The following is a 27,694-nucleotide window of genomic DNA, read 5'->3' as shown; positions in this document are numbered from 1 at the left end:
CCTGTGTAGTAGATAAGCACTATAACCATTTTACAGATGAGTAAACTGAAACACACAGAGGTTAGTTAAGCAATTCACACAAGGTTACACAGTGTGTCATTGCAGCTGATTTGAGATTAGAATCCAGGAGTCCTGATTCAGTCCTATGCTCTAACCACTAATTTAAGTGCATTAGATTGGGCAAACATTGCCTTTGGTCAGGCAAACACGCTATACAGGACATCACCAATGTTTGCAAATCCTCTTTCCCCTAAGAATTAGACCGGAGGTCTCACTGTGTATCTTGTCATTCCACTGTGCTGTAATCACTTTATATGAGTGACCAAACTATTCCACATTATAGCCTCCTTCATTCCATGTAGCTACTACTGTTCTTTGGTGCAAACTATTACAGATGTTCTTTTTTTTTTAAAACCTCACAAGACAGATTTCACCAAGAGGAGCTAAAACTTTAAGGTATCTCCCGTGCTGGGTAACTCTACTCCATTTCTCTCTCTGTGTGTATGTATCCTTTATACATTTGGGTAGGGGGGTAGGGAGAGAGAGAATTGGACAGGGTAAACTTATGCTATAATATACAAAAAGGCAGTATGTCTTGTGGTGCAGAATTGTATAAGAAACCTTAAATCAGTAAATGTCAAATTCCTTTCACAGGAATTAGATCTGTGAATCAAAGACAGCAGACACCAATGGGTTTCTTTCTCATAGACAAGTGACTTTCTGATAATCCAATTAATGTTATACCTGTCAGATACTTAAATATTTTGCTACTATTTCACCCAAGCAGAGTCAAAAATCTTGTAATAATGCAACATGTTTAATACATGTTTTAAAAAACCATGATAGTGACACCTAACCTGTCCACTCTGGAGTTCGGATGCACTCAAAGGAAGTGTACTTTGAACAGACAGCACTTGGTTTGGACAGTTCGTAATGTACAGGACCCATAAAATAATCCAGGTTTTTTTTAGATGGTCCCAGTAAATAAAAGGAGGAGAAATCTCTTAGATCTTAGGGCTAGGTCCTGTTTCCATTTAAGTTGGTAGCAAAACTCCCATTCAATGGCTACAGGTTTGGTGAACACCAAAGTGTTAAAAATATGTAAAAAGTGTGTAATTTTATGTAAATAATGTAGTGGAAAGGTTAGAAGTGTACCTTAACCTTATAAATAAGACTTATTTTCAGTAGGCAGTAGGCTTAATGTACTTGAACCATAACAAGTTATTATTTTTACTCCTGTCATGTAGCAAGGAACTTTTGCCCTCTTTTTGATTTGGGTTGCAGCAGTAGTGTTATGCAGGTCACTTGCTTACTGGAACTAAGGCTGTGGGATGCAGTTCTGTGATGTCTTAGCACTGTAAAATTTGCTGCAAGAGATGAAAGTGGATCAGCAGCCTCTGTGTTTGTGAGGGAAGGATGATGGGAGGGGGAGAACATGGTTCTCAAATGAGGAAATTTCACAATGCCTATGATTCAATTACAAATCCTCATCATTGGCATTATATTCAGTTCCTTCTTTCCCCACCCCACCCCCCACCCCCCCGGGCTCTGTTAATGCCTGTTAAAAAAAAGAAATAGCAACAGTTGATCTCCCCACCCCCACCCCAAGATCAGACTGGTTTTTAACCCCACCCTGTTTATGCAAGACTGCTTGTGTCTTCCATTTTCTCTAAAGGCAGAGGTGGCACTGTCTCACACTCAAATTCCGTAATGGGAGAAGTTGTTCTCTGCAGAGTTTGGAAATCCCTCATCATTGTTTACTGAAAATTATGCTCAGAAGAGGCCCAGCAAAGGAACAGCAGGGAATGATTGTAGCTCCAAACTGAGGTGTATTAGCAGAGCTCTTTCTGGGGCTTGCAAGGTGATGAAAGTCAGGATTAAGGTATATGAGCAAAGTTGAGTGGGGACCCAGGACTGGAATACCTGGGGTGTTACAGGTCAGGTAGTGGTAAACTGGCAAATCTGTGAGGAACCATGACTGACATGGTGAGGCTGGGTACTGTAAATTAATACTGCAGTGCATGTGCAAACGTGTGGAGGAAGACTGGAACGGTGCCCACCTAGGTTCTGCCTAACTGAGCCTCCAGCCAGCCCACTATCCCAGAAGCACTATTCCCAGGGGCTCCTTCAAAAACTGGAGAGAGAGAAAAAAAGAGGATTTCTTTATTGTATTTTTGAAACTATTGATAAAGGGGGACCACTTGGTGAGGTGTCTCTGGGGTTTAATTTGTTACAGCTATGATGGTGTCAGGGCCGCCCGGGGTAGGGGGCAAGTGGGGCAATTTGCCCCAGGTCCCGGGCCCCGTGAGCCCTGGCCGAGAATCCCTTTCCTCACCTGGCGGTGGTCTGGGTCTTCGGAGGCATTTCGGCAGCAGGGAGCCCTTCAGTGCTGCCGAAGACGCAGAGCGACTGAAGTGCCCCCTGCTGCCGAAATGCCGCCGCCACAGACTCGGATGCCGCCCGGTGAGTACAAGCTCCCCTGCTTTGCCCCAGGCCCCCTGAATCCTCTGGGCGGCCCTGGATGGTGTTGTGAGGACAAAATGTTCTCTCACTGCTGTTACATCCTGTTGTTCTGTTAGCTCCATCTTTATTTGCTTTGAGGTTTTTCATTTGATGTACTTCGCAGGAGCCAACGAAACACATTGCTTCGAACTACCACAAAAGTCTTTCAGGATTGAAACAGGCTCAAGTTCACTCGGTTTACATACTACCTAGCCACCCAGAAGACAGACAAACCTTGTTCAAATAGAGTTTGAAAATTATGTTCTAGACTAGGTCCCTACATTGACAAGAACTTAATTTCTAATGCAGAACTAATGTTAACCTATGCAGGGTCATGTGACTTTCTCAGCCAATAACAGACCTCCAGCTCAAATAGCAGAGTTGATCTTGGAGAAATGGAAGTGAAAAATGTCCTTAAAGTCTTTCAATTTTTGTCCTTTACTTGTTGTATTTAGAACATTGTTGGACTCTGAACCTCCTGGTGCACCTGAATCATTTAAGTGTATTATTTACTTTTATTTTCATACTATTTTTTTCTAAATTTCAGCTGACAATGCAGGCAGTGGGGGAAATAAAGTTAGAGGGGCTCTGATACAGTGAAATTTCTGGTATCAGAGGGGTAGCCGTGTTAGTCTGAATCTGTAAAAAGCAACAGAGGGTCCTGTGGCACCTTTCAGACTAACAGAAGAACCTCACTTCTTCAGATGCATCTCATGCAGAAAGGGTGGGGCCGTGAGGCTAGCCTCTCCTAAGGGGGGGTTCACCCACCGTCCACAGTGTTTGGCTTTATGTATTTTCCTTCTGTTTTCTAAGCTCAAAGGGGAGTTCTTACCCACGAAAGCTTATGCTCCCAATACTTCTGTTAGTCTTAAAGGTGCCACAGGACCCTCTGAAATTTCTGGGTGGGTCTCTGCGTGCCGATCTCAGTACCTTGGGCACTCTAGGTTATTTTTGTGCAAATGACGAAGATTGGTTCTTAATCCTGATTCCATGAGGTCTGAGTACAAAAGGGGCCTCCAGGGAGTGAGGGGAAGGTAAGGTAGAAGTCTATTGGAGGAAACTGCACTTGCAACACCTTTGACAAGTGTCCCATGGGATTCTTTGTGTTTCTTACCTCCCTAATGAGGTCCCCTGAAAATCAGAGGAGTCCCGCTCATCCCCACCAATTTTCCCCCTTTAAAGCTGGACCATCAAACTGTGAGGCCCCACATCAGAGGGACTCATGCCATGGCTTTCTCTCTTTGCACACAGTGGATTCAGCCATAATATCATGATTGAGTTTGCACTGAACAGCAGTTCCTAGAGGCTGAGAAATGGATGGCCACTCCACCTAGAAGAGTCAGCCCTGTGACAGAGCAGTCTGCATTGCCAGCATGTGGAATGGACTGGATGACGGTCTAGAAGGGATTTTCTATCTTTCTTTCCTATGAATCTGTGATCACAGTTGCGATCCTTGGTGTGGGAAGCTCTCACCTATGGACTGGGAAGCTGAGTCCAGCAGCTGGGCTTGTATCTCATATGGACATTGCATTACAGTACTACTGGAGTGCTGCACTGTTTGAGGTGCCATCCTGCAGATGAGGCAACATCTCGTCTGCCTTCTTTTAGTGGCTGCTGTTGAGGTGGACATTACAGATCTTTGTCGCTTATTACAGATCTTGTGGCATTTTATTTTAAGGAGTGAATGTTTGCCCCAGTGCCCTGCCCAATGCTCCCTTACTGAATAAGAAAAGTTATAATGTCCAAGGCTAGGTCTGAGCTATTGTTGAGCATGTTTAAGTTGCTGTTTTTGCCTATACAGTCACTGCAATTCTAGGATCTGCCTAACCACTTTGTGACACTTGTCTATGAGGAGAGCTAGGGAAGTCCACGTAGTGTGTGTGTGTGGGTTTTTTGGTTTGTATATTTTTAAATACTGAAAAGAAAGTACATACGTTTGCCTACTCTGCATCTTAAAACAGCTCTTGCTTCACCTACAGGATTTCATGGAACCCATTTACAGGGGAAAATAAACACAACCCACATATTTGGTAAGAGATCCTATGCCAGCCGTCATGCGGGGCAGAGGTTACCATATATGTGAAGTGTTTGCCATGGGGTGGTGGGTATAATAGGCCAGGGAAGGCAGAGCCATAGGCCGCTGGGCTGGAGCTGCTCAGGCTGGCCAGGGGCTAGGGCTGCTGCTCTGGCCGGCCGGGCTGGGGCTGCTTGGGCCAGCTGGCCGGTGCAGCTGGGGTTGGCTGGCTGGCCCGGGACTGGGGCCAGCCCAGAGGTCCTCCGGTGGCAGGGGTGGGGTGGGGTGGCGAGGCGAGGGGGCTCAGGGATCCTGCCGCGGAGGGTGGGGCCTCATGCAGAAAGGGTGGGGCCGTGGGGCTAGCCTCTCCTAAGGGGGGGTTCACCCACCGTCCACAGTGTTTGGCTTTATGTATTTTCCTTCTGTTTTCTAAGCTCAAAGGGGAGTTCTTTAAAGCTATCTACTGGATTGTGTGATAAGACTGGGGGAGGGGAAAATGGCAGCTGGTAGCACTGGTACTCTTTGCATTCTTCCTGTACCAGTAGCACAAGGTGTAGTCTTTAGGAAACTCTATTGTAATTGGTGTTCTCTCCCCAAAATGATGCATGGCCTCGCTAATGAGGATAATTCCCTTTACAGTTCAACTGATTAACAAATGTCATCCACACTGTACAGATAAACAGTCTTTTATCATGCGTCTCTCTTCCCTATGGCATCAAAGGTTCATGTATATTCAAACATCCAATCACTCTCCCCTTGTCTCTATTATAGCCCTCTATAAGTGTATATTTGGTACCTTAATATTTCAAACAATCCTAAGTGACTGGTGGAACAATTCCTGCTTGCCTCCATCCATCTCATTGCCCTGACTTTTCTCCTGCCTGCCCCCCTCATTTGGAGTTAAAGGCCCCATGCAAACAGAAAGGACGCAGCCTAGCACCTGAAAGTATATATACATCCACAGTTATATCCATCACACTGAACAGATTAGACAATGAAAAGGCACCAAAGGAGCCATTGCTCAAATTTTTTCATACAAAAAGGTTTTTTATTGAAAATTGTCTTTTCTAAAATTAATTTTTCACAAAAAAGTTTCAGTGTTATAAAATATTCCATTTTCTCAATGTTTTAAATCAAATTTTTAAATTAAAATAATTTTAAAATGTTTTTGTTTACCAAAACCCCAGTTTTCACTGAGAAAACACAGTTTTAATAAACAAAGCATTCTGTAAAGATTTTGATTAAAATGTCAGTAAAAATCATGGACAATTTTCACAAAATGGAAAATTGGTCCATTTTTAATTTTATAACATGGAAATTTCAACATTTTTTTTTGATAAATCATTTTACTGTTTTTCAATCAGTTCTTGTTGACTGAATGAATAAAAAAATCTACAAATAGAAACTAGTCCCACCTTGGTGGCCTACCACTTATCAAACATCCTCCTTCTAAACTAAATTGTCTTGACATAGATTCATAGAGTCCAAGGCCAGAAAAGACTATTGTAATCATCTAGTCTGACCTCCTGTATAACACAGGCCATTTAACTTCTCCAAAATAATTCCTAGAACATATATTTTAGAAAAACATCCAATCTTGATTTAAAAATTGTCAGTGATGGAGAATCCACCATAACCCTTGGTAAATTGTTTCAAAAGTTAATTACTCTCACCATTAAAAATGTATGCCTTATTTCCAATCTGAATTTGTCTAGCTTCAACTTCCAGCCATTGGATCTCGTTATATCTTTTTCTGCTCGACTGAAGAGCACATTATTAAATAGTATTCCACATGTAGATTCTTATAGTCTGTAATAAAGTTACCCCTTAACCTTCTCTTTGTTAAACTGAATAGATTGAGCTCTTTGAGTCCATCACTATGAGGCATGTCTTCTAATCATTTAATCATTCTTGTGGCTCTTCTTTGAACCCTCTCCAGTTTATCAACATTGTCCTTTAACTGTGGGCACCAGAACTGGACACAGTATTCCCACAGCAGTTGCACCAGTGTCAAATTTAGAGATAAAATAACCTCTCTACCCTTACTCGAGATTCCCCTGTTTGTGAATCCAAGGATTGCATTAGTTCTTTGGGGCACAAAATAAAACTGGGATCTCTTGTTCATCTGATTATCCCCCACACAAATCATTTTCAGAGTCACTGCTTCCCAGGATAGAATCCCTATCCTGTAAGTATGGCCTGCATTCTTTGTTACTAGATGTATACATTTACATTTAGTCATATTAAAACACACATTGTTGGCTTGTACCCAGTTTACCAAGTGATCCAGATTGCTGTGGGTCAGTGACCTATCCTTTTCATTATTTACCACTCTCCCAATTTTTGTGTCATCTGCAAACTTTATCAGTGATGGTTTTATGTTTTCTTCCAGGTCATTGATAAAAATATTAAATAGTGGAGGGTCAAGAATCAATCCTGCAAACCCCTCTGGAAACACACCTAGTCGATGAGAATTCTCTGTTTACAATTACATTTTGAGACCTATCAGTTAGCCAGTTTTTAATTCATCTAATGCAGGCCTGCACAACTCGTAAAGCGGCGAGGGCCATATTACTCCAAAGAAAACAGCTGAGGGCCGAAACCCCCCAAGCGCTGCCAAACCCCCCTCCCCAGCGCCACCCAGCCCCCCCGAAACACAACACACACCCCCCCGGCGCCACACACCACACAGAAACAAACCCTCCTTCCCCAGCGCCACCCCACCAAAACAGCAGTATTGAACCTCGGTAATTTGTTCTGGCGGGCCCCTAAGGTAGTATAATTAAGGTAAAAGAAAAATGTCTTTTTGCTAGAAGTAGAATAAGATCTTCCCCCCACTTTGTAATCAATTGCCATGTTGAATGAATGAGGTGTGAATGAGGAAGGCATGGAAGGCAGGCACCTCCAGACAGCTGCAACTCTTGGAGAGGGCAGGGCCGGCTCTAGGATTTTTGCCACCCCAAGCAAAAAAATTTTTGGCCGCCCCCCCCCCTTTTTTTCGTGCCCTCTGTCCCCGGCCCTGCCCCAACTCCACCCCTTCCAAACCCCTTCTCCAAATCCCCAGCCCCGCCTCCTCCCCCGGTGTACCGCATTTCCCCCCCCTCCATTGCTTCCTGCAGGCCCCCCGCAACCTCCTGCCCTAGCTCACCTCCGCTCCGCCTGCTCCCACGGGTGTGCTGCCACTCCGCTTTTCCCCCCTCCCTCTCAGGCGAGGGAGGGGGGAGAAGCGGAGCAGCGGCGCGTTCAGGGGAGCAAGCGGAGCAGAGGTGAGCTAGGGTGGGGGGGGTGCAGGAAGTAACGGGGGGTAGAGGAACCACTCCCCGCTCCAGCTCACCTCCGCTCCACCACCACCGCTGCCTCCCCCAAACGCCCCGCCGCTCGGCTTGTCCTCCCTCCCAGCCTTGCTGAGTGAAACAGCTGTGAAGCGGAGTGGCGGCGGCGCGCTCAGGGGAGCAAGCGGAGGCGAGCTGGGGCGGCGGGGGCACTTTTTCCCCATGCCTCGGAGTTGGCGCCTATGATGGCCGGCGCCAGAATGCTGCCCCTAGAAATATGCCACCCCAAGCACCTGCTTGTTTTGCTGGTGCCTGGAGCTGGCCCTGGGAGAGGGGATGGGAGCCAGACCAGATCAGTAGAACAGGTCAGCCACGATTCACCGCTTGCCTCCTCAGCCCCCCTCCTCTGGCTTACCTACTCACTCCCCGCCTGCTCGCCTACTCAGCCCCCCACCCACCAACCGCTTGCCTACTCACCCCCCTGCGGGCCACACAGTGAGCCCACCTACTCAACCCCTGCGGGCCGCACAGTGAGCCCATGCGGGCCGCATGTGGCCCCCGGGCCGCATGTTGTGCAGGCCTGACTAATGTGTGCCATGTTAATTTTATATTGTTCTAATTTTTCTTAATCGAAATATCATGTGGTACCAAATCATGTTGTGACATCTTGACATGGCATTGGCCTCACAGCGATTTCAGGAGGTTTTGATGGCGCAGAAGGCCTAGCTGATAGTGTTGTGCTGTCCCATCCTAATCAGGACTTTCCCACTGGAATCAGTGCAGGTGGTAGATCTGACATAAATATAGCAGGGGCGGATCTGTGGCTTTCACTAACCCCTAATCAGACCTAGTTTTAGAAGTAAGGGCACAAAATGACCTTTGCTTCTGTCCGCTCTCAGGGAGCCCTTCTCTTAGCAGATAACTAGCACCATAGTAGCCCAATACAAATCTGAAAAAAAAGCTTGTAGAGTAGTATGCAAGTGGTGTCTAGCTGAGAGAAATATCCTGCTAGCTTAGACAGTAATGTGGGGTTCCTTCTGCACAGCTGACAGAGCTGCTGCCTAGAACTCACAGTAGCCCTTGTTCTCATAGGGAGGGGTGCAGGTCATACATTGAGCCTATCTAGCCCTGAGAATACAGTGAGGCTTCTGGAGTCTCTGGTAGCTGGTTGGTGGTATTCAGGAGCATCTGGACTACAGTTGGAAGAGACGAGTGTCTCAGTGCATCCCACCTCACCTCCAGCATTTCGGTCCAAATAGTTTTGCCTCAGACCAACCAACACACAGCTTTGTGCCATTGGTTGTGTAATCTAGTTCCGTGTTCCTGCAATCTGTGGTGAGCCAATGCAACAGAGAATGATGCAAGCATCCTGGGGACATCAAGGAAGGCATGATTTCTCCTCACCATTCAGTTCTAAATTTGCAAGATGTTTTTAAGACAATAAGCAAAACGCAAAGGAAAACCCTAAGGTCCCTTAATTAACTTTGTATCACTGTTGAATTTCTTAAAATAAAATTAATTTTATTTCATCTAGAATTTTGTTTAAACAAATGAAAGCTCCTCCCCTCATTTCTCTGAGAATTTCTGTGCCCTCTGAGAGATCTTCCAAAGCTCTTCCCTTTTCAATCCCCCTTGTTTTTTTGCTATTCCCTTCTCTGCCAGCATCAGCATAGCAACATTCTGCTCACTCACTTTCCCAGAGCGGGTAAATACAATATTTTATTTATTTATTTTTGTAACAATTGAGTAAAACATCATCAGTTTTTTCATTATCTTCTCCATGACCAGTGGTTGAAGTAGATTTTAACAAGAGGATGGAGATCCTTTAGCCCACCAGCCAAGGAGGAGGGGGAACTGTGAGGAAGGAGTGCTTCGCTTAGCCAGGGAGAGGAGGGGTGCTCTCTCTGCTGTTAGTGGGGGAGGGAAACTATTATGCGCCTCCTGATCATGACAGTAAGGGTAGGCAGGTAGATTTTGTACCCAGGCTGTACATTTTCATGAATGTTGCAAGACTTAATTTGTTATCACTGGGCTTCAGAGTTTTCACCCCAGTGAGATAAATGTGGGGAGTTCATACTTCTGTTAGAATACATCTACATTGGGAAAAGCATCTTGTATTGACAGTGCCTCTCCTGGCCTCCTCTCAATTGTGTTGAATACAGATCAGCTGCCAGTGTAGATTGGACCAAATCATTACAGCAAGTGAGATTATATTGATAGGTTTGACCCATCTACACTAGCAGCTAAACTGTTTTCAAAATTGCTTGGAAGGGCCAGGGAGGAACCATTGTCAACTATTAGTCATTTTCACAGTGCAGACAGTCACTGTAGATCTATTCTTTTAATATGTCTATTGATTCATAGGCTTTAAGACCGGAAGGGGTCAACATGATCACCTAGTCTGACCTCCTGCACATTGCAAGCCACAGAACCTCACTTAGCACTCCTGTAGAACCTTACCCATCCATTCCTTCACTGCATCAATCCACTTTCAGAAGAAACCCTGCAACCAAAACTTAGAATCCTGTGTAAATTTGTCAATGGAAATACACCAAATACACAAAGATGCTCTCTGTGACCTAGCATAGAATGTTCCAGGGGCTGTCTCTCTGGTGGCCTCGTCTTTTAGTTTTGCTTTGTTTCAGGTTCCAAGAAAAAATTCAAAGTGAAACTCTGCTGAAACTACATGTGAAACCACTAACTTTCTCATTGTTTCCACCTGAAGTGTTACCTTCGCTCACAATGCTGCCCAGGCGTGACTTGCTGAAAGGTTAATGAGCAATAGCAAACGTGACCTGATGTTCAAGTGTCTGATATACTTAGAAATCATGAGTGTTACTTCTTTTGGGGTTTCACAAAGAAAATTGCATGAGCTCTAGATGGAATCTAATTGACTTTGTGTGACAGAAAAAGAGATGGGCAAAATTTTGTGACCAACCCTATTTTTTCAGCAAAAAGTGCAGATTCAGTTACACAAAAATGTTCTGTGAATTCATGTTGGCTTTACCAAATTATTCATCTAAAAAAATCCCAAAAAATCTAAATGTCTTGTTTTGAAATTTTTGAAACAAACCTTTTTTAATTTTTTGGTTTGAAACTAGCTTTTCTTTCAAAATTTCCAGTAATTTTATTTTTTTAAATGTCAAATATTTAAAAATGCGCTAAACTGAAACAAAATGTTTCATTTCATCTGAATTACATTTTTAAAACTTTTCAATTCATTTCATTTTCTGTCCACCCTGAAATTTTTTGGACATTTTTAAATTGCCAAAAAAAACAAAAAAAAATGTTATTTGCCTGGCTCTAGACAGAGATCCCTTTGCCATTAGAACATAAGAACGGCCAGGCTGGGTCAGACCAATGGTCCACTGAGCTAGTATTGTCTCTGACAGTGGCCAGTGCTAGATGCTTCAGAGAGAAGGAACAGAACAGGCCAATTTCAAGTGATCTGTTCCTTGTTGTCCAGTCCCAGCTTCTGGCAGTTGGAGGTTTAGGGACACCCGGCGCATACGGTTACATCCCTGGCTTTCTTGGCCCTTCCTCTAAGCTCTGTCTGTTCTTATGGCTTGTCTGTATGAAATTAAGGCACAGCAAGCTGGCGTGTAAATCTGCCTTTTCTAGCGTACCATGCACCGACTGCCTTTGGGAATCCTGCTGTCACACACTGGAAGTTCTGTCGTGTGCTTTAATCTATCCCACTTTGAAACACAAGTCGAATAAAGTGCACTATGGAAGTTTTAGTGAGCAGCAGCAGAGTCCACAAGGGCACTCACTTACTGTGTGGCAGGCTGGGTCAGGGTAGATTTACAGTTGAGCTTGCTGTGCACTGTTTGTATAAACAAGTAAAGCCCTGCACAGATACAAAATTTGCATCCGCATGCGATCTGCAAATATGGTCCGCGGATATCTGCAGATTTGCAGGGCTCTATAAACAAGCCCTTAGACTGGCAACCCTTCAGGACAGGGACTGTCTCTTCTCATCTGTCTGAAAAGCATCCAGCCCATCGTGAGCGTTACCAAAGACAAATAATAATAAACTTGAATTAGCATATTACTTTAAATGCGACCTGATGTTTAGCTCCAATGTCCTAGATGGCTAAAAATAGTGAATCCCTCACTTAGAGCCTAATCCAAAACCCACTGAAGACATTACAAAGACTCCCCTTGATTTTAGTGAGTTTTGAATCAGGCCCACAGTAAAGTGCATTTTAATCTACACAAGACACTATAAGCAGAGCTTCACTATCCTGGAGTCCCTTCCACTCTTTGCCCCTTGTGTAGTGCTGTCTTCACCCCCTTTAGTAGCACAGGGTACCATCAACTGAGTAGTCTCTCTCTGTTCCCCCTATTACCCACAGAGCGGTGGACACTCCAGGTCCATTCCTGTCCTAACCAATGCTCTGCAACCTGCCTTTCCACTAATCTGTTCTGTGCAGAATGCCTGGCAGGGTGATACTAATAGTGGATTGCAGGAGGCCTGACTGTTGGCACGACACACCTTTGAAAGAACAGTGTTTGCAGGGGCCTCCCAAGAACCTGAGCCCAAGACAGGATGTCTGCTCTGAAAGGCCATGCCCAGAGTGTGAACAGCAGAAAAGTTACCTTAGAGCAGAGGTTCTCAACCTGGGGCCCAATCAGCACACAGCTGCGGCCTATGTGACATCCTCAGGGCCATACAGGTATTATATATATTGTATGGATGTGGCCCACATAACACATATGCAACCCGCAATGGTAATTAGATTGAGAACCTCTGCCTTAGAGGTACAGGTAAGGAGTGTTATGTTGGAATCAAGGACTAGTTTTAATTTCTGTTGAGCTTTGAAAATCTTTCTTTGTTTGATTGCTTAAATATCCACATAAATGTGTCCAGAGGAAGGTGCAACTGGCAATTTCCACAAGGGCAGGCAACCATCCCTCTTTCACCAGAGTAACATTATTACTGGTGCTATATTAATACCCAGAGCCCCCAATCAGAAACAGGTCTTGCTGGGCACTGTACAGACTACTCAGTTTATTGGCTGACCAAAGTGAGGTCTAACACTCAACTCAGTGGCACTTGTCTGCCTGTAATGAGATAACTTTTAAAGGCAAAGTCCAATTAATTCCAAAATGTCAGGGAACATGCTAGGTGTCAGTGGGGGAGAATCCCATTGATTTTTGGTGACAACGAGGAAACTGGAACATGGGAAAAGTCTGATTTCCACACAGTGCCTATTTGGTGCTGCATTGTGACCTCAGTGGTAACTCAGTCTGTCATTAAGCACTCCTTCCAGGTTCTTTGCATGCTTCAATCCCATTGGTTGAAATGAGTCAGCAAATGAAACTGCAGGCCAGGTCTGAAGTGCTTTGACATAAGTGTTGGAGAGTGCAGGGCCTGAAGACTGAACTAGTATTCGGCTGCTTCAAATCAGGAGCAATATTGGCTGAGTAGGAGTGAGGCTGGAGATTTCCACACCATTCCTGGCTGGCTCCGGTGAATTCTTTTATCTTTGCCCAGTCAAAACGGTTTTATTTCATCTATAGAGATTCCTCTGCCTGCAGCACTAGGGTTGCCGGGCATCCAGTTTTTGACCGGAACGCCTGATCGAAAAGAGACCCTGGCTGCTCCGGTCAACACTGCTGACCGGGCCGTTTAAAGTCCAATTGCCAGCACAGCAGGGTTAAGGCAGTCTCCCTGCCTGCCCCGGCTCTGCACAGCTTCCCAGAAGCAGCCGGCATGTCCAGACACTAGGCGCAGGGGAGATCAGGGATGCTCTGCGTGCTGCCCCCAGCGCCAGCTCCGCAGCTCCCATTGGCCAGGAACCACAGCCGATGGGAGCTGCAGGGGTGGGCCACAGGCAACGCATACCACGCAGGGAAGCTGCCTTAGCCCTGCTATGCCACCAACCAGGAGTCGCCTGAGGTAAACGCCGCCCGGCCAGAGCCCACACCCTGAACTCCCTCCCCCAGGTCGGAACCCCCTCCCGCACCCTAACTCCATCCCAGACCCTGCCCCCTGAACCCCCTGCCCCAGGTCGGAACCCCCTCTCGTACACAAACTCCCTCCCACACCCTGCACCCCCTCGTTCACCCAAACCCCCTGCCCCTACCCGGAGCCCCCTCCCAGACTCTAAACCCCTCGGCCCCAGCCCGGAGCCCCCTCCTGCACCCCAAACCCATCATCCCCAGCTCACCCAAGAGCCTACACTCCCAACCTGAGCCTGCACCTCCTCCCACACCTCAACCCCTTGCCCCAGCCCAGAGCCCTCTCCTGAACCCCTAATTTCTGGCCCTACTCTGGAGCCCGCAACCCCAGCTGGAGCCCTCATGCCCTCCCACACCACAGCCCCCTGCCCCAGCCCAGTGAAAGTGAGTGGGGGGGGCGAGCAAGCAATGGAGGGAGGGGGGCTGGAGGGAGGGGGGCGGGACAGGAGGAGGGGCAAAGGTGTTCAGTTTTGTGCAATTAGAAAGTTGGCAACCCTATGTAGCACCAAATGGGCACCATCAAGGGGAGAGATGACCCTGAAGGCAGCAGGGTTAGGGTTTAATGTTGGGGTTAAGGTTTCTGGAGGGAATCAGTGATGACTGGCTGAGTTCCCTCTGATTTCACAATGCTACTGCTCAGGCTCCTCTGCCCGCAGCACCTTGTTGTTAATATGAAACAACAAGGTGCTGCCGGCGGAGGAGCCTGAGCAGTAGCATTGAGATGGATAAAACAAGGTAGAGAGGAAGAGCTGTGGCTTAGACAACCTGCCAATCAAATATTAGGTTTAGTGGAAGTATGCTGTATAATTAGGGCCTTCGTTTTCAGTCAAACCTGGCATTTTATTGGTAAAAATCAGTTTAAACTGAAAACGAAGTAGCTTATGTATAATTGTTATAGGCTCAAGGCTAGAGATTGTGTTCCTGCCCTTTCTAACACCTGCCAGCTCTACTCCTGAATTCCAGTCTCCTGAATGGTCTGTGTTACACTCTCATCCACATCCCAGCACTCCACTGGTCTGACTGGCATAGTTTTGAGCTAAAAAGCATGGCAACTCTTTGGCCTGATCTTGCATTTACTGATGTGTACCAGTATCTGATCAATTTCCAGCCAGCTGCCTGAAGTTTCTGGATTTTGACATTTTTGGCTGAGCAAAGCGAAGTTTTGCACTCACCTCAATGCCACGATCGGCCGAACCTGCGGACGCGGCAGGTAAACAAACCGGCCCAGCCCGCCAGGGTGCTTACCCTGGTGGGCCGCATGCCAAAGGTTGCTGATCCCTGCTGTAGATCAAAGAACCAGCTGATGGAAGCTTTTTACACCTCCCAGCATAAAAGTACCCCATCTCAGCTCTGCCCTTCTTTTCAATACAGTTTTAAAATGTTGACTCTCTGAATGACTTATCTCCCAGACAGAAAGAAAAGAAATAGGAGTGTGGGGGGTGGGGGGAAGAATACACACAGAGTTCCTGTCACAGGGAGGAAAATTGGGGACCCTGGTATGGCAGGGAGAGGAGAATTGGGGGTCACAGAGTCTCTAGCATAAGAGAAGGGGTGGCAGTACAGAGAGCCCTTGAAATAGAGGGGCATGGGAGGAAGGCACAGAGAGTTTACAGAGGGGAATGAGAAGGATGCAAGGGGGCTCTGGTGTGTGGCATGCAGAAACAACGATAACAACAGTTATTTATCTCCCCAAATCATAGAAGTTCTTAGCAATTATTGTCTGACTAAAAAGACCTATTTTGTGGCAGATTTCTCCTTTCACACACCACAGCCATCAGTAAATCTGCCAGCTAGTAACCAGGAAATGGGAAATGAGGTGTGTGTGGGGGAGAACATGAGGTTTTTTTCTTCTTTATATGAAACAAACATTTGTGGCTGCCCAGCATTAAGCTGATTCCCAGATTTGGAGTCAGGGTGGATTTTTCCTTAGGTCACATTGGCAGCAACAGAGCAGGGAGCGTGTGTTAGGATCAGAGCATCATGTCCCACACAATCATTTCCCTGCAGTTTCAGGCATCATTATAGAACCCCACTTTCAGCTTGTAGCCCTTTATTTGTTAACCTGTTCTGTCTTTAATTTTCACTGAGCAACTTTTACTTGCAGACATCAGAAGCCCCAATTACAAAACTCTTCTCTGTGTTCAGCGAAGGCCGTGAGACATCACGCATGAGATAAGTGACCCTGATTCGAGGCCAGCTGAGGGCACCAAAGCAGCAGCTGAAGGCTGGCAGCTTTGCTGGTATCCAACTTATTTGGAAATACTCAAGACTATTGGAGTAGGGAAAACTTCAGAGCCCGACAGTGATCTCTCGACAGCTCAGTTTCTGAAAACTGGGGAGCACCCAGTTAATAGATCAATGAAAAGTCTACTCTGGTTGGTGTCCTGTATGCCCAGAGAAGCAGGCAGAAGTGACAGCTTCCTAATGTGTACACACAAACACATGCGCAGTAATGACAGCAAAGATGAGCATCTCTATAGACTACAAAGATGGTCTTCTTTGAACTCAAACAAACTGCCTCTATCTGCCACTCTGTTAATAATGAAAGACTCTATTCACCTAGAACCCAGGGCAAATGTGCTGTGCTTATACCTCCAAAAGAGCTGGGGTTAAGCAGCAAATAGAAAATAATCTAGCTCTTCATCTCTGCACATTCTCAATATCCCTTTATGGGACCAGCGCTGTTGTTTTGTTTATCATTTGGCTTTGTTCTGACACACAAATTAGTTCAAAGTGAAGGAAAAAGAAGGACAGTAATTGCAGGGAGCAGAATTTAACAAACACAACAGCTCCCCTTCTTACCCCCACATAAACAGCACTCTTTAGCCATCCCCAGAAGAGAGCCCCTTCCTTAAGAGTCTTTGAGAAATCTCCCTTGAACCTTAACACAGGGAGGAAGGTGAGAAAGTAAATAACACATATCTACCTACGCTGGAATTCCTCTGACTTCTGAGCAAACAAAAAGAGGGTGGATACAGAAAGTGGATAGAAAATTAGGTTTTCCTTTCCTCTCCTTTTTGGGGAGAGGAAAACCAATCTGACTTTACCTTGGTAGAAAGCCAGGTAGAGAGCGATGAGCAGCACCCAGCCCTTCCACACGCCGTTCATTGCATGACTGTGGTAAACATCCATCTTTACTCGCTGAAATTGGAGCTAGCCCTTCTCCAGGATTTTTCTGTCCTGTATCTTACACGCGCACTCGGAGCAACCCTGAGACAGAAGGAGCAAGAGAGTTGCATACACAGGAAATTTCACTGAGATAATGCATACTGTAATTTGAGAGAGGAGCTGAGAGCACCCCCAGGAGGTCAGAGGAAGAAAAGAAACTTTGTGCTGCTCAACACAATGGTCCAATCCCTGCAGGTTTCCTGAAATCAACAGGGGACTGTGACTGGGCAGGACTGCTAAATTCAGCTTGTCTACTTCCATGGCACACAAAACACATGCACTGAGAGATTAGGTGGCCACATGCACACACACAACTGTGAAATGCAGCACTTAATTCTGTTTTCCATTTATATGTTACTGGTTTTAAAATAAGTGGATTAGGGTAGCAGGAGGCTGATTTGTTACATTTGGAGGTAGCTAGTTAGACACTTCAAAATATGCTTTTCCTCACAAGAAAGTACAACTCAGATGCACTATCCAGGTTTCAGTGATGTTTGTACTTTTTTAAAGAACCCAATTTCTAGCTGAGTTGATTGAAGCACAAGTTGTGTGAGGGGCTCATTCAGGATCAGAATCCAGAGTCCATTTTGCCTGGTAAGTGACCCTTTCCTAGCGTAATCATGTTTTTTTTTCCCTTTCAGGAGATACTATTGGATCCTGTAAGGGTCCTGCGTCTCAGGGGTAGGGACGGCCCCCTTTGGCAGCTGCGGAGAATTGGTAGTCATGCCGAGTTGGTCTTTCGGGCACCCGGGCTTGCAGCTGAGTCACTGAGCAAGTGGTAGCTCAGCCCCCTGGACAGGGGAGAGATGGGGACATGCAGAGCAGACAGTCAGTGGGTCAGTCCTTCGGGCTTAAGGGTTGAGTATTCAAGCAGTCAATGGCTCAGGCCTATAGGCCTAGGGTTAGAGCTCATCCAGCTCCGAGTGGGGGGCCAGAGGTAGGGAGACCCAAGACCACCCTGCTCCACTGAGTTCCACCCCAGGGCCCTGGAAGTGACAGGTTATCCCATCACAGGGTTGGTGCGGAAGCATGGGGTCCCTGCCTTGTCTCCAAACACCACAGCTGAGTCAATGCCTCGTTTCCCTGGGTTACTTCTTACTGTCATCTGGTGGCCCTGTTCCGCAGCATCAGGGACCTTGTTCCTTGTCTCTGCACCAAGCAGCTCACTCTCCACTTCCTCTCTGGGTCTCTCTGTCTCCTGGGGCAGCAGCTGGCTCCGGGGAGTCATCACCCGCCACAGCCGGTCATGGGCTGTGCTGGCGGTTCGGCTCCCTGAGAAGGACGTCTGGCTCCAACAGAACTGCAGGACTCTGCTCTTATACTTCCGGCTCTGCCCCCACGCTTCCTGCAAGTGTTTAGCTGAGGCCAACAGAGTGAGTTAGCCCCCTCTGTGCGAGAGTGAGGCCATTCCACCTCATCTCACACACACACCCTTAAGTCCATCCCCGAGGAACTGAGATTCACCTTCCCCCACCCGGGAAAAGAAATCATGTTTGTGTGCCTTTACCGGCTCAGTGTTGAACTGAGAAAGCATATGGTAAGAGGATCAGATGTCACCTCATTAACCATGGTTTGGTCTCCTTTGCAGCATGCAGTGATCAGTCACTAGAAGAAAGGGGGCTCTATTGCAGGGCTTCTGCGGTCCACTTGACAGTGAGAGCCTCTTTTTCAATCACGGAGTAGTTGCACTTGTGTGGAAACAGCTTCCAACTGATGTAAATCATGGGGTGCTATTCTCCCCTTCTCAGGAGAGGACTGCTCCCAGAGACACTTCTGAGGCATTGGTTTGAAGGACGAACTCTTGAGAGAAGTCAATGCTGAACAGCATGGGTTGTCACAGGAGGTCTTTAAGTGCCTGGAAGGCTTGAGCACGGTCTTGTGTCCAGCGAACTCGTCAGGGCTGTCCTTCAGAAGTTATGTCAAGGGGGCTAGGATCAATGAGAAGTTGGGGACAAAGCGGCAGTAATAGCCCGCTAACCCCAGGAACTTCTTTCGTTGCAGCAGCGGATAGGTCTGAAGGGCCTGGACTTTACCCACAAGGGGTGGTCTTGACCACACTCCAGAATGTATCCTACATAGGTGGTCTCCTCCCAGCCTAGTTTGCATTTGCTGGGATTCACCATGAGTCCAGCTGTGTGTAAGGCTTGAAGGATGGCCACCACTTGTTGAGATGGTCCTCCCACTTACTGCTATACATGACCACGTTGTCCAAGTAGATGGCGGCATAAGTGCCTTGGGGCCATAAGATATGGTCCATAAACTGCTGGAAGGTGGAGGGAGCCCCATGGAGCCAGAAGGGCATCCTGGTAAATTGGTATAGTCTCACTGGGGTGGCAAAGGCTGTCTTCTCCTTGGAGGCTGGATCCAGCTGAATGTGCCAGTACCCTTTTGTGAAGGTCTAGCAAGATTTGCTGAGCCAGTCAAGCAATTCATTGACTTGGGGCATCGCGTATGCATCGAACTTTGATATGGAATTCACCCTCCTAAAGTCTCTACAGAACCTGAGGGACCAGAACACTGGAGCTACGCCACTCACTCTGGGACTCCTCAATCACCCTCAGTTCTACCATTGCTCAGACCTCTTTCTCCACCATCTCTCACATTCACCACGGCAGGGGTTGAGTGTTCTCTCAGACGATCTCCCCCGGGGTTCTCAGGATCACATGCTGCACAAGAGTGGTTTGTCCCGGCCAGGCCATAAAGGTCTTGGGGAATGCTTTTAATAGATTCCTGACTTGCTTCCTTTGTTTGGGAATCAGGGTGTCACCAATTTGGGGTTCCTCAAAGTCTGTCAGGACTGGAGCCTGTGGACCCAACTCTGGCTCAGGGCTATACTGGGCAATCAGCAACCCCTCTCAATCACATCAGGGTTTCAAATGATACATCTGTAGTTTCTTTCTCTTGTCCGGCTGCCAGATTTCTCAGGGCAAGCAGTTTTGAGTTTTCAGAGAGGAGCTACAGGAGAGCTCTATCTCCAGGCTCAAAGGCCCTTTCCCCAAGCTTCCTAGTTGTAAGCCTGCTCCCGTGACTTCTGTGGAAGGAAGGCCCACTCAAGCAAAGACCTTGAGTAACTCCACAGCAATGGTCCGGGCTGTGGTATTACAGAGTGGGCTTGCTTCAGGGAAGCAGGTAGCATAGTCCAGGATCATCAGAATGTACCTGAAACTGGCCATGCTCCTCTCGAGGATTCCCTCCACCTCCATGGCGAGCCTCTCAAAGGGAACCCCTACCATGGATAGTGGGAGAAGCAGAGCCTTCGGTGCTCCCTGTGGAGTGACGAGCTGGCACTCTGGGCAGGAGCTGCAAAAGTCTTTGACTTCCCAATGGATTCCTGGCCCAAAAAAACAGGCCAAAATTTGGCCCAACATCCTTTTGTGGCCCAAATGCCCAGCAGCGGGGACATTATGGGCGAGCCTCATGACAGTTTGCCTGTGGCATCAGGGGACTACCAGCTGGGTCTGGGCCTCTTGCATCTGCGGATTGTGGTCCACTTGTATAGACAGTCCCCTTTTAGCTCAATCTAAGGGTACTGCATTGCTCATTGGGGCTCCGTGACCCTCCCGTTTATTCTGGCCAGTTGCTCATACTCCCAACTCAGCATAGGGTCTTCTCACTGATCTCAGCCAAAGTCAGCGCTCGAGTTTGGTGGATGCTCCCCATGCTGGTGAACAGGGCCTGCCTTCTTGTCAGGGCTGTCAAGCTTACCATCCCAGGCTCCCCGGATGTCAGTGTCTGGATTACTGGATGTCTCCCCTGTTTCCTTGAGGAGGTCCCACTTGAATGTGGGCTTCAGTTTGCCTGGGTCGAGGTTCTCAGTGCATAGAATCTTCATAAATCCTGTCCAGCCCCAGACGAGGATGACCGGGTAGGCCAGTCTTGAGGCCAGACCAACTGTCATGGTTCTGGTCTCACCATTCACTCTCATGGTGGCCCCGGCACTGGGGTACAGCTTCATGTCCCCATGGACACATTTAAGGAGATGACTTCCCACTGCAGATTTGGGGTGGTAATGAGGTCTTGTCGGACGAGTCTCTCCAGCCCAAGTCCCCGAGCATGGGGACCCGTACCCCGTCAATTTCCACAGGGCTCATCAGTTTGCTGGAGGGCTGTTTCCAAGCACAAGCCTCCCTGGTCCAGACTTGCCCGAAGTCACAATCCATCATGGGGCACTCTTGGCAGAGATGGCCATGGTGGCTGCAGGTGAAACATCGGCCCATTTCTGACCACTTAAGCTGGTGTCTGGGACTTGTCGAGAAGGTCGGGCTTCCAGGCGTCTGGGTTTCCCTCACTAGGTCAGTGGACCCTGTGGCCCTCCTTGACTCTCCAGGTGACCGCCGCCAATACCTAGGATCCTGTTGGTATGACTCTCACTGAATCTCGGCCAACAGCTTGGGAAGTTTCTTGATTTGGGGGTTGTTCCTCTTTTGGCCGGAAAGTCTGTGGGTTGGGTTCTGATAGCAAGGGCAGACGGGGCTTTCGGTGGCCACATAGTTTTCCATTAAGATGACCGCTTTCCTCAGGGTCTCCAGCTGAAGACAGAGGACCAATGCCCTTCCTTGTGGCGTTAGGATGTGATTAATTGCTCCAGGACCACCCGTTTGGTGACCTCGACCCTGGTGTACTGCTTGGGCTAGAGCCACCACCAACAGGTGTCCTTCAGCTGCTGCGTGACCATGTGCAGTCTGGCCCCCAGTAGGTATGTCTCTCCCCAGAAATGTTGCCAGAATGTATTGGATGTAATGTCAGAGGTGGCAAGGATCATGCTTTTCAGTTGCCTGTCAAATATGGTGCTAGGAGACTGGCCCACTGTTCAGGGAGCCACTGTGCCACTGAGGCAACCCACTCAAATGTGACCAGAAAGGCCTCTGGGTCATCGTCAGGCACAGAAGAGCAGGAAGGGCTGCCGGGATCGCCCCTCCCATGGGGCCTGGTGTCACAGGGGCTGGCAGCATGGCAGTGATCTATTGCAGGCATTGCTGCTGTTGATCTCGATGCTGGGCAGGGCCGGCTCCAGCTTTTTTGTGGCCCCAAGCAGCGAAGAAAAAAAAAAGAAAAACCCGATTGAGCTGTCGCCAAAGAGGAAGAGAGGGAGTGAAGGACCCGCCGCCGAATTGCCGCCGAAGTCTGAAACGGACCGATTGAGTTGCTCCCGAAGTCTGAAGCGGAGCGATTGAGTTACCGCCGAAGTGCCGGCAAAGAGGAAGCGAGGGACTGAAGGACCCACCGCCGAATTGCCGCCGCAGACCCAGATGTGCCGCCTCAACAACAGACGGAGTGCTGCCCCTTTCTATTGGCCGCCCCAGGCACCTGCTTCCTTCACTGGTGCCTGGAGCCGGCCCTGATGCTGGGCCCCCAATTCCCGAATCAGCTGTTACTGTTGGTTGCCCAGCTGTTGGTGGAGCTGCTGTTGCTGCTGGAGCTGGACTGCCTGTTGCTGTCGCTAGCTCTTGGAGAGCCACTTTATCAGCTTCTCCATCTCCATCAGACTGGGAGGGGAACTGAGGGCTACATAAATAAGCAATCAATGGCCAAGGCCTTCTGGGAAAGGGCTAAGCAAACAGCAGTCAATGGCTCAGGCCTAAGGGTCTAGGGATTAGTGCTCATTCAGCCCCAAGTGTGGAGCCAGGGGTGGGAGACCCGGGCCCACCCTGCTCCACCAGGTCCCAGCCCAGGGCCCTAGAGGTGATGGGTGATCCCATCACAGGGTAGACAGGGAAGCGTGGGGTCACTGCCTTCCACCCACACAGCTGAGTCATTGCCTCGTTTCCCTGGGATCCTTCCTACCATTGTCTGGTGGGGCTGCTTTGCAGCCGTGGGGGCCTGGCTCCTCGTCTTTGCACCATGTAGTTCATTCTCCACTTCCTCTCTGAGTCTCTCTGTCTTCTGGGGCATCAGCTGGTCTTCCCTCCAGGCTGGGTCAGGGGAGTCGTCACCCACCGCAGCCAGTCATGGGCTCCACTGGCAGTTCAGCTCCCTTGGAAGGACGTCTGGCTCTTTACCTGTTCTGGCTCCAACGGAGCTGCAGGGCCCTGCTCTTATACTTCCTGCACTGCCCCCTTGTAACGGCGGGACTCACCCCTGCAGCACCTCCTGCTGGTCATCCAGGGAATTAGCGTTTCCAGCCTCCGGAGCGCCCTCCGCAGGCCAGAGTCCCGCTTGCCGCTGGGCCTGAGTCCCTCCTGAACCCCGGTGCCCCTTTCAGGCCGGAGTGCTGCCCCTTGGCCGTACGCTCACAGATCTGGGTCTCCCACCCTCTATCCCCACCTCGCCTCAGTCTATGGCCACTGCCAGTCATCACCTAGCCCCCATTTCCTAGGGTATACTGCAGTGTAAGTGCCACTCATCACTGGCAAGGGGGGTTTGGACCTGCTGCCTCTGCCTACCCTTGGGCTGCCCCTCTGTAACCCCAGTACCTTCTCGGCCTTTAGCAAGGCTTGCAGCCTGGGGGTTTTCCAGGCTGGCGCTTCCCAGCTCCTCTGGCCTTCCCCAGCCCTGCTCCAGTCTAGGTACCCTGCTCAGAAGCCAGGTCCATCCCTCTCAAAAGGCTAGAGAGAAAGTGTCTCTGTGCTCCTGGCCCATTGCCCTCTTATAAGGGCCAGCTGGGCCCTGATTGGGGCATGGCCACATCTGTGGCTGGTTCCCAATCAGCCAAGGCTTGCTGCTTTTCCTACCAGCAGCCCTTTCTCAGCCTCAGCCCTCTCTCAGGGCTGATTTCAAGCCCTTCAGGGCAGGAACGGGTTATCACCCTGCTACACCCCTGCACTTCCTGTGAGGAGGAAGAGGTAAGTTTAGCTGAGCCCAACAGAGTGAGTTAGCCTGCTTTGCGCTGGAATGAGGTCATTCCACCTCAGTACAGATCCCAACAGAACCAACCTTCAGAGGATGAGAGAAAATCGTTTGCCTTCTTTGGAAAGAGCATCTCAGAACACATGAAGAAAGGATGGTAGAAGGCAAAAAAAGGAAAGAGTAATTTGAAATGTGTGTTAGGAGAGCTGGACTATGAAAGTCAATGGAGGTGCTGGCAGGAGACATCGGGCAAAGACTCTATGAGTGCGGCATTGCAATACTGATGTTGTCTCATTGCACTGTAATGCATCATATGGCACTATTCCAAAGGCAGGCTCATAGTGGCGATTGTGGGTGATATTATAATGCAGGTGTCACCCTGCTCAGTTTAGGAGATATGACTGGGCTGTGTGACATGGTGAACTGGTGAATGGTAAAGGAGAGACCCCCCCCCCATGCCAGGCAAGCTTCTAAATGCATTTGAAATGAAACTGTGCCAAGATGCTAGTGGGGAGGCATATAATGAATCCTGTCCCTTGTGTTTTGCCTGGAGAGAAATCTTGTACCCTACTGAGAATGGGCCTAACTCGTGCATAGTTTGAGATGGCAAGCAGGAATGGGAAAATATACGCAACAGCAAATGAATCTTGACTAATCAACCTCCCCTTCCTCCTCCTCCTCCAACCTCACTACTTGTAACAGTAGAGTCAAGAACACATGTCCCACTATGTGTAGTATTTGCATTTAAAAATCTCTCAGTTGTCCAGCCACATACAGTATCCCCCCTTCGCTGTAGATCACTTAAGTTTTGATTGTATATACTGTAGATGTTGTGAGGTTCGGGGGGCTCAATTTCGTTTCTCCCACTTCCCACGCCAAGTGTTCTGTAATGTTTCTCTTTAGCTGTCTGAAAACAGTAGCTGCACAATCACTGCATGCCAGTGCGCAGCACTTTATAACTCAATTCTCCCCTCAAAGAACTACTTCTATATCACTTCCCCCAGTGCTAGAAAAGTACTCATAACAGGAAGCACCATCCTCCCAGCAACGCCTGGGATCCAGATCTGCTGGCTTGGTTGGTATGTTTGGAATGTTTGTTTGTTTTTTCTTTAGACTGTTCATGAGGTGCCCTTGTGAAGAGCCTTACACAGGCAGAGCAAATCTCTGCTTCAAAGGACAGAGCGTCGTAAATCCTTATCTTTTATTAGAATTTTTGTATTCCACATCTTGACTTATCCATCAGATAAAAGCTATATTATTACAGGCTGTGGCTTCAGTTCCCCCGTCATCCTACAAGGTGGAGATTGGGGCAACTGCCTTCATTGCACATCATTGCATACGCAAGTCACATTTTCACTTTTTTTTTTTTTTTTAAACCTAATGTCCTCTTTCTGTTTAAGTATTTGGAGTAAGATAAAGTGATCTCTCTGAGGGGCCCTGCTGTTTCCCCCCTGATCCAGTTACCGTTCCATTTTTGTAGAGTAAAAAGGGCCTTCACCTTGTTCCCAGTCTGAGCAAAAGTTTTGCACTCACTGCTTTTGCTTCACGGCGTGTCAAGAAAACATTTGATTTTGATCCACTTAAGTTTGCAACTTCCCCATCTGTTGTCTGAGTTTCATTTTGAATTGCAGGTTCAAACAAGCTCAAAATCTCAAAGTAAAATATAGCCAAAATTGATGAATTCCAGTTGTTTCATCTCAAAATTGTGACTAAACTAATCAGCTGGAATTACCTAGAAACTGGGCCCAAGGATCAAACAAGGTTAGCGAAGCTAATTGGCCAAGCAAAGTGGAGTTTAACACTTAATTCCTTGGCATTTCTCCCTTTGTCCGTCTGTCTGTAATGCAGTAACTTTAGAAGACCAGGAATGAGTCAACTCTAAAATGCCAGGGAATGCTCTAGGCATCAGTGGGAAGAATCCCTTTGATTTTGGTGACAAGTCAGAAAACCGGAAGAGCAGAAAAGTCTGTTTTCCACACAGTGTCATTTGTGGCTCCAGGCAGAGGAACACTATGGCATCAGAGCTACTTGTCTCTCACTCCTTCCAGTTGTTTTGCATACTTCCATCCCATTTGGTTGAAATGAGTCAGAAAATCACAGTGCAGGTCAGGACTGAGGTGCTTTGAGAGAGTTGGGGATATGTAGTGGGTCAGGATTGGAGTAGCAGGGGCTGCTTCTGATCAGAAGCAATACTGGCTGGAGATTTGCACTGTGACTTCCTCCACACAATGGCTGGCTCAGGCAAGATCATTTACCGATTCCTGGTCAAAACGGGTTAGGTTAATCAAAACAGTGCCTATCTGGCTACAGCATCGAATGGGCACTGTCAAGAGGAGAGGTGACCAAGGCAGGCATTAGGGTTGGGGGTTAAGGTTAGTGTTTGTGTAGCATTAGGGTCACTGGAGGAAGAAAGTAATGACTGGCTGAGGCCTTGTCTACACTACAGGGAAAAGTCGATCTAAGCTACGCAATTTGAGTTACGTGAATAGCGTAATTCAAATCGATGTAGCTTAGATCTATTTACTGCGGGGTCCACACTACGCGACATCAACGGGAGATGCTCTCCGGTCGACTCCCCTTACTCTTCTCGATCAGGTGGAGTACAGGAGTCGAAGGGAGAGCGATTAGCGGTCAATTTAGCGGGTCTTCACTAGACCTGCTAAATGGACCGCCAATGCATCGATCGCCAAAGCATCAATCCTCCGGTAAGTGTACACAAGCCCTTAGTCACAGAGCTTCTCTGACTGCAGCACCGGACAGGCACTGTCAAGGGGAAGTTGTTTATGAACCTGATGAAAGAACAAAGAGAAGAGGAGGAGTGGTTGAGATATCTTAACAATAAAATGTACGTTTAGTGGCAGTGTCCTGTAAAACTGCAACAGGTTATTGGGTAGAGACTGTGTTCCTGCCCCTCCCGCTGCCTGCCAGCTCAGTGTGCATAACCAATGAAGTGTACGACCCTGTAGAGAAACTCTCCAACTCACTTGCCCCGTATTTTGAGTCTGTAATGGAAAGAGGAAACCACCTGACTATTGTGTGGTTTGAGGTTTTGGTGCAACATTTTTGCAGAGCTGTTGTGAAAACTATTCCCTGAGGGACAAGAGGCTTCTGATTAGGGAGAGATTTAGCACAAAGTCAAGTGTTTTTTGCAACTAGAATCTGGTCAGAGGGACCCACAACTGTCCTGTTTTAATTTACCCTAACTCTTTCCTGTGTCACATGCACAGCTGCTAATGTCACTGCGCCCACCCTATCATCGACCTGTGCCAGGGTGAGATTGGCACATTCCGCTTTCATGCCTTTCTTACAGAGTGAAATTTCCTGTGGCAGGTGACAAGACAGAGTAAAAATGTTTCTCTCGCTCAGAGACCGGGCTGGTGAGGACAGGAGCATTCCATTGAGACATAGGGGGAAAGTCAGCCACCCTGCCAAGTGTCCCACCTGAGAAATGTTCTTGTCCCTCACCAGCCACTAAAATAAAAGAAACTCATCTTTGTGTGACTTACGGTGCATTTGCCATTTGTCAAATGTTTCTCCTGTTAAAAGAGGAAAGGGCATAATTAAGAAGACTTTGATGGATTTACAGTTCTCCTGACAGTCCTTGTGCACTTCAGTTATCATCTACCATTGAGATGTGACTGGAAGAACTTACAGTGATTCGCTGACCACAAAGACTGTGCAATAAAAATTTCCAGACACTTGGGCACTGTTATTAAAAGTTGGAAGAATCCTAAGAACACTCTGCTTAAACAGTGGGCGAGTGTGGCTTAGCGGTTAGATCATGTGACTGGAAATCCATCATCCTATTTCCAGCTCTTCCCCTGATTCACTCTGGCAGTGCCAACATTAGACTTCTTTTTTCTATCTATTGTTGCTGCCATCGCTGGTAACAACAATAGAAGCTCTGGTACAGAACAGTGTCCTGTAGGCCTGTTCTGAGCAGGGTTAGACAGCAACGAGTCTCCAGTACAACTCCCAGTGTTGC

General features: G+C 47.9%; 2 protein-coding genes across 5 annotated transcripts in view; one reads left to right on the top strand and one right to left on the bottom strand.

Annotated features, from left to right (window-relative positions):
* VSIR (V-set immunoregulatory receptor) overlaps window positions 1–18,211 on the bottom strand; it is a 48,729-nt gene extending 30,518 nt beyond the window's left edge. The window contains exons 1-2 of the mRNA XM_005281873.5: window positions 18,023–18,211; window positions 16,803–16,965 (exon numbers count right to left, since the gene is read on the bottom strand). Of these exons, the coding sequence (XP_005281930.1) occupies window positions 16,803–16,887 (85 nt within the window). The 5' untranslated portion in view covers window positions 16,888–16,965; window positions 18,023–18,211. The remainder of the gene's footprint in view (window positions 1–16,802; window positions 16,966–18,022) is intronic.
* CDH23 (cadherin related 23) overlaps window positions 1–27,694 on the top strand; it is a 533,292-nt gene that overhangs the window by 459,063 nt on the left and 46,535 nt on the right. The window lies entirely within an intron of this gene.

Source organism: Chrysemys picta, chromosome 7 (assembly GCF_011386835.1).
Source record: "Chrysemys picta bellii isolate R12L10 chromosome 7, ASM1138683v2, whole genome shotgun sequence".
NCBI lineage: Eukaryota > Metazoa > Chordata > Testudines > Emydidae > Chrysemys > Chrysemys picta.
This window is presented reverse-complemented; position numbering and strand designations above follow the sequence as displayed.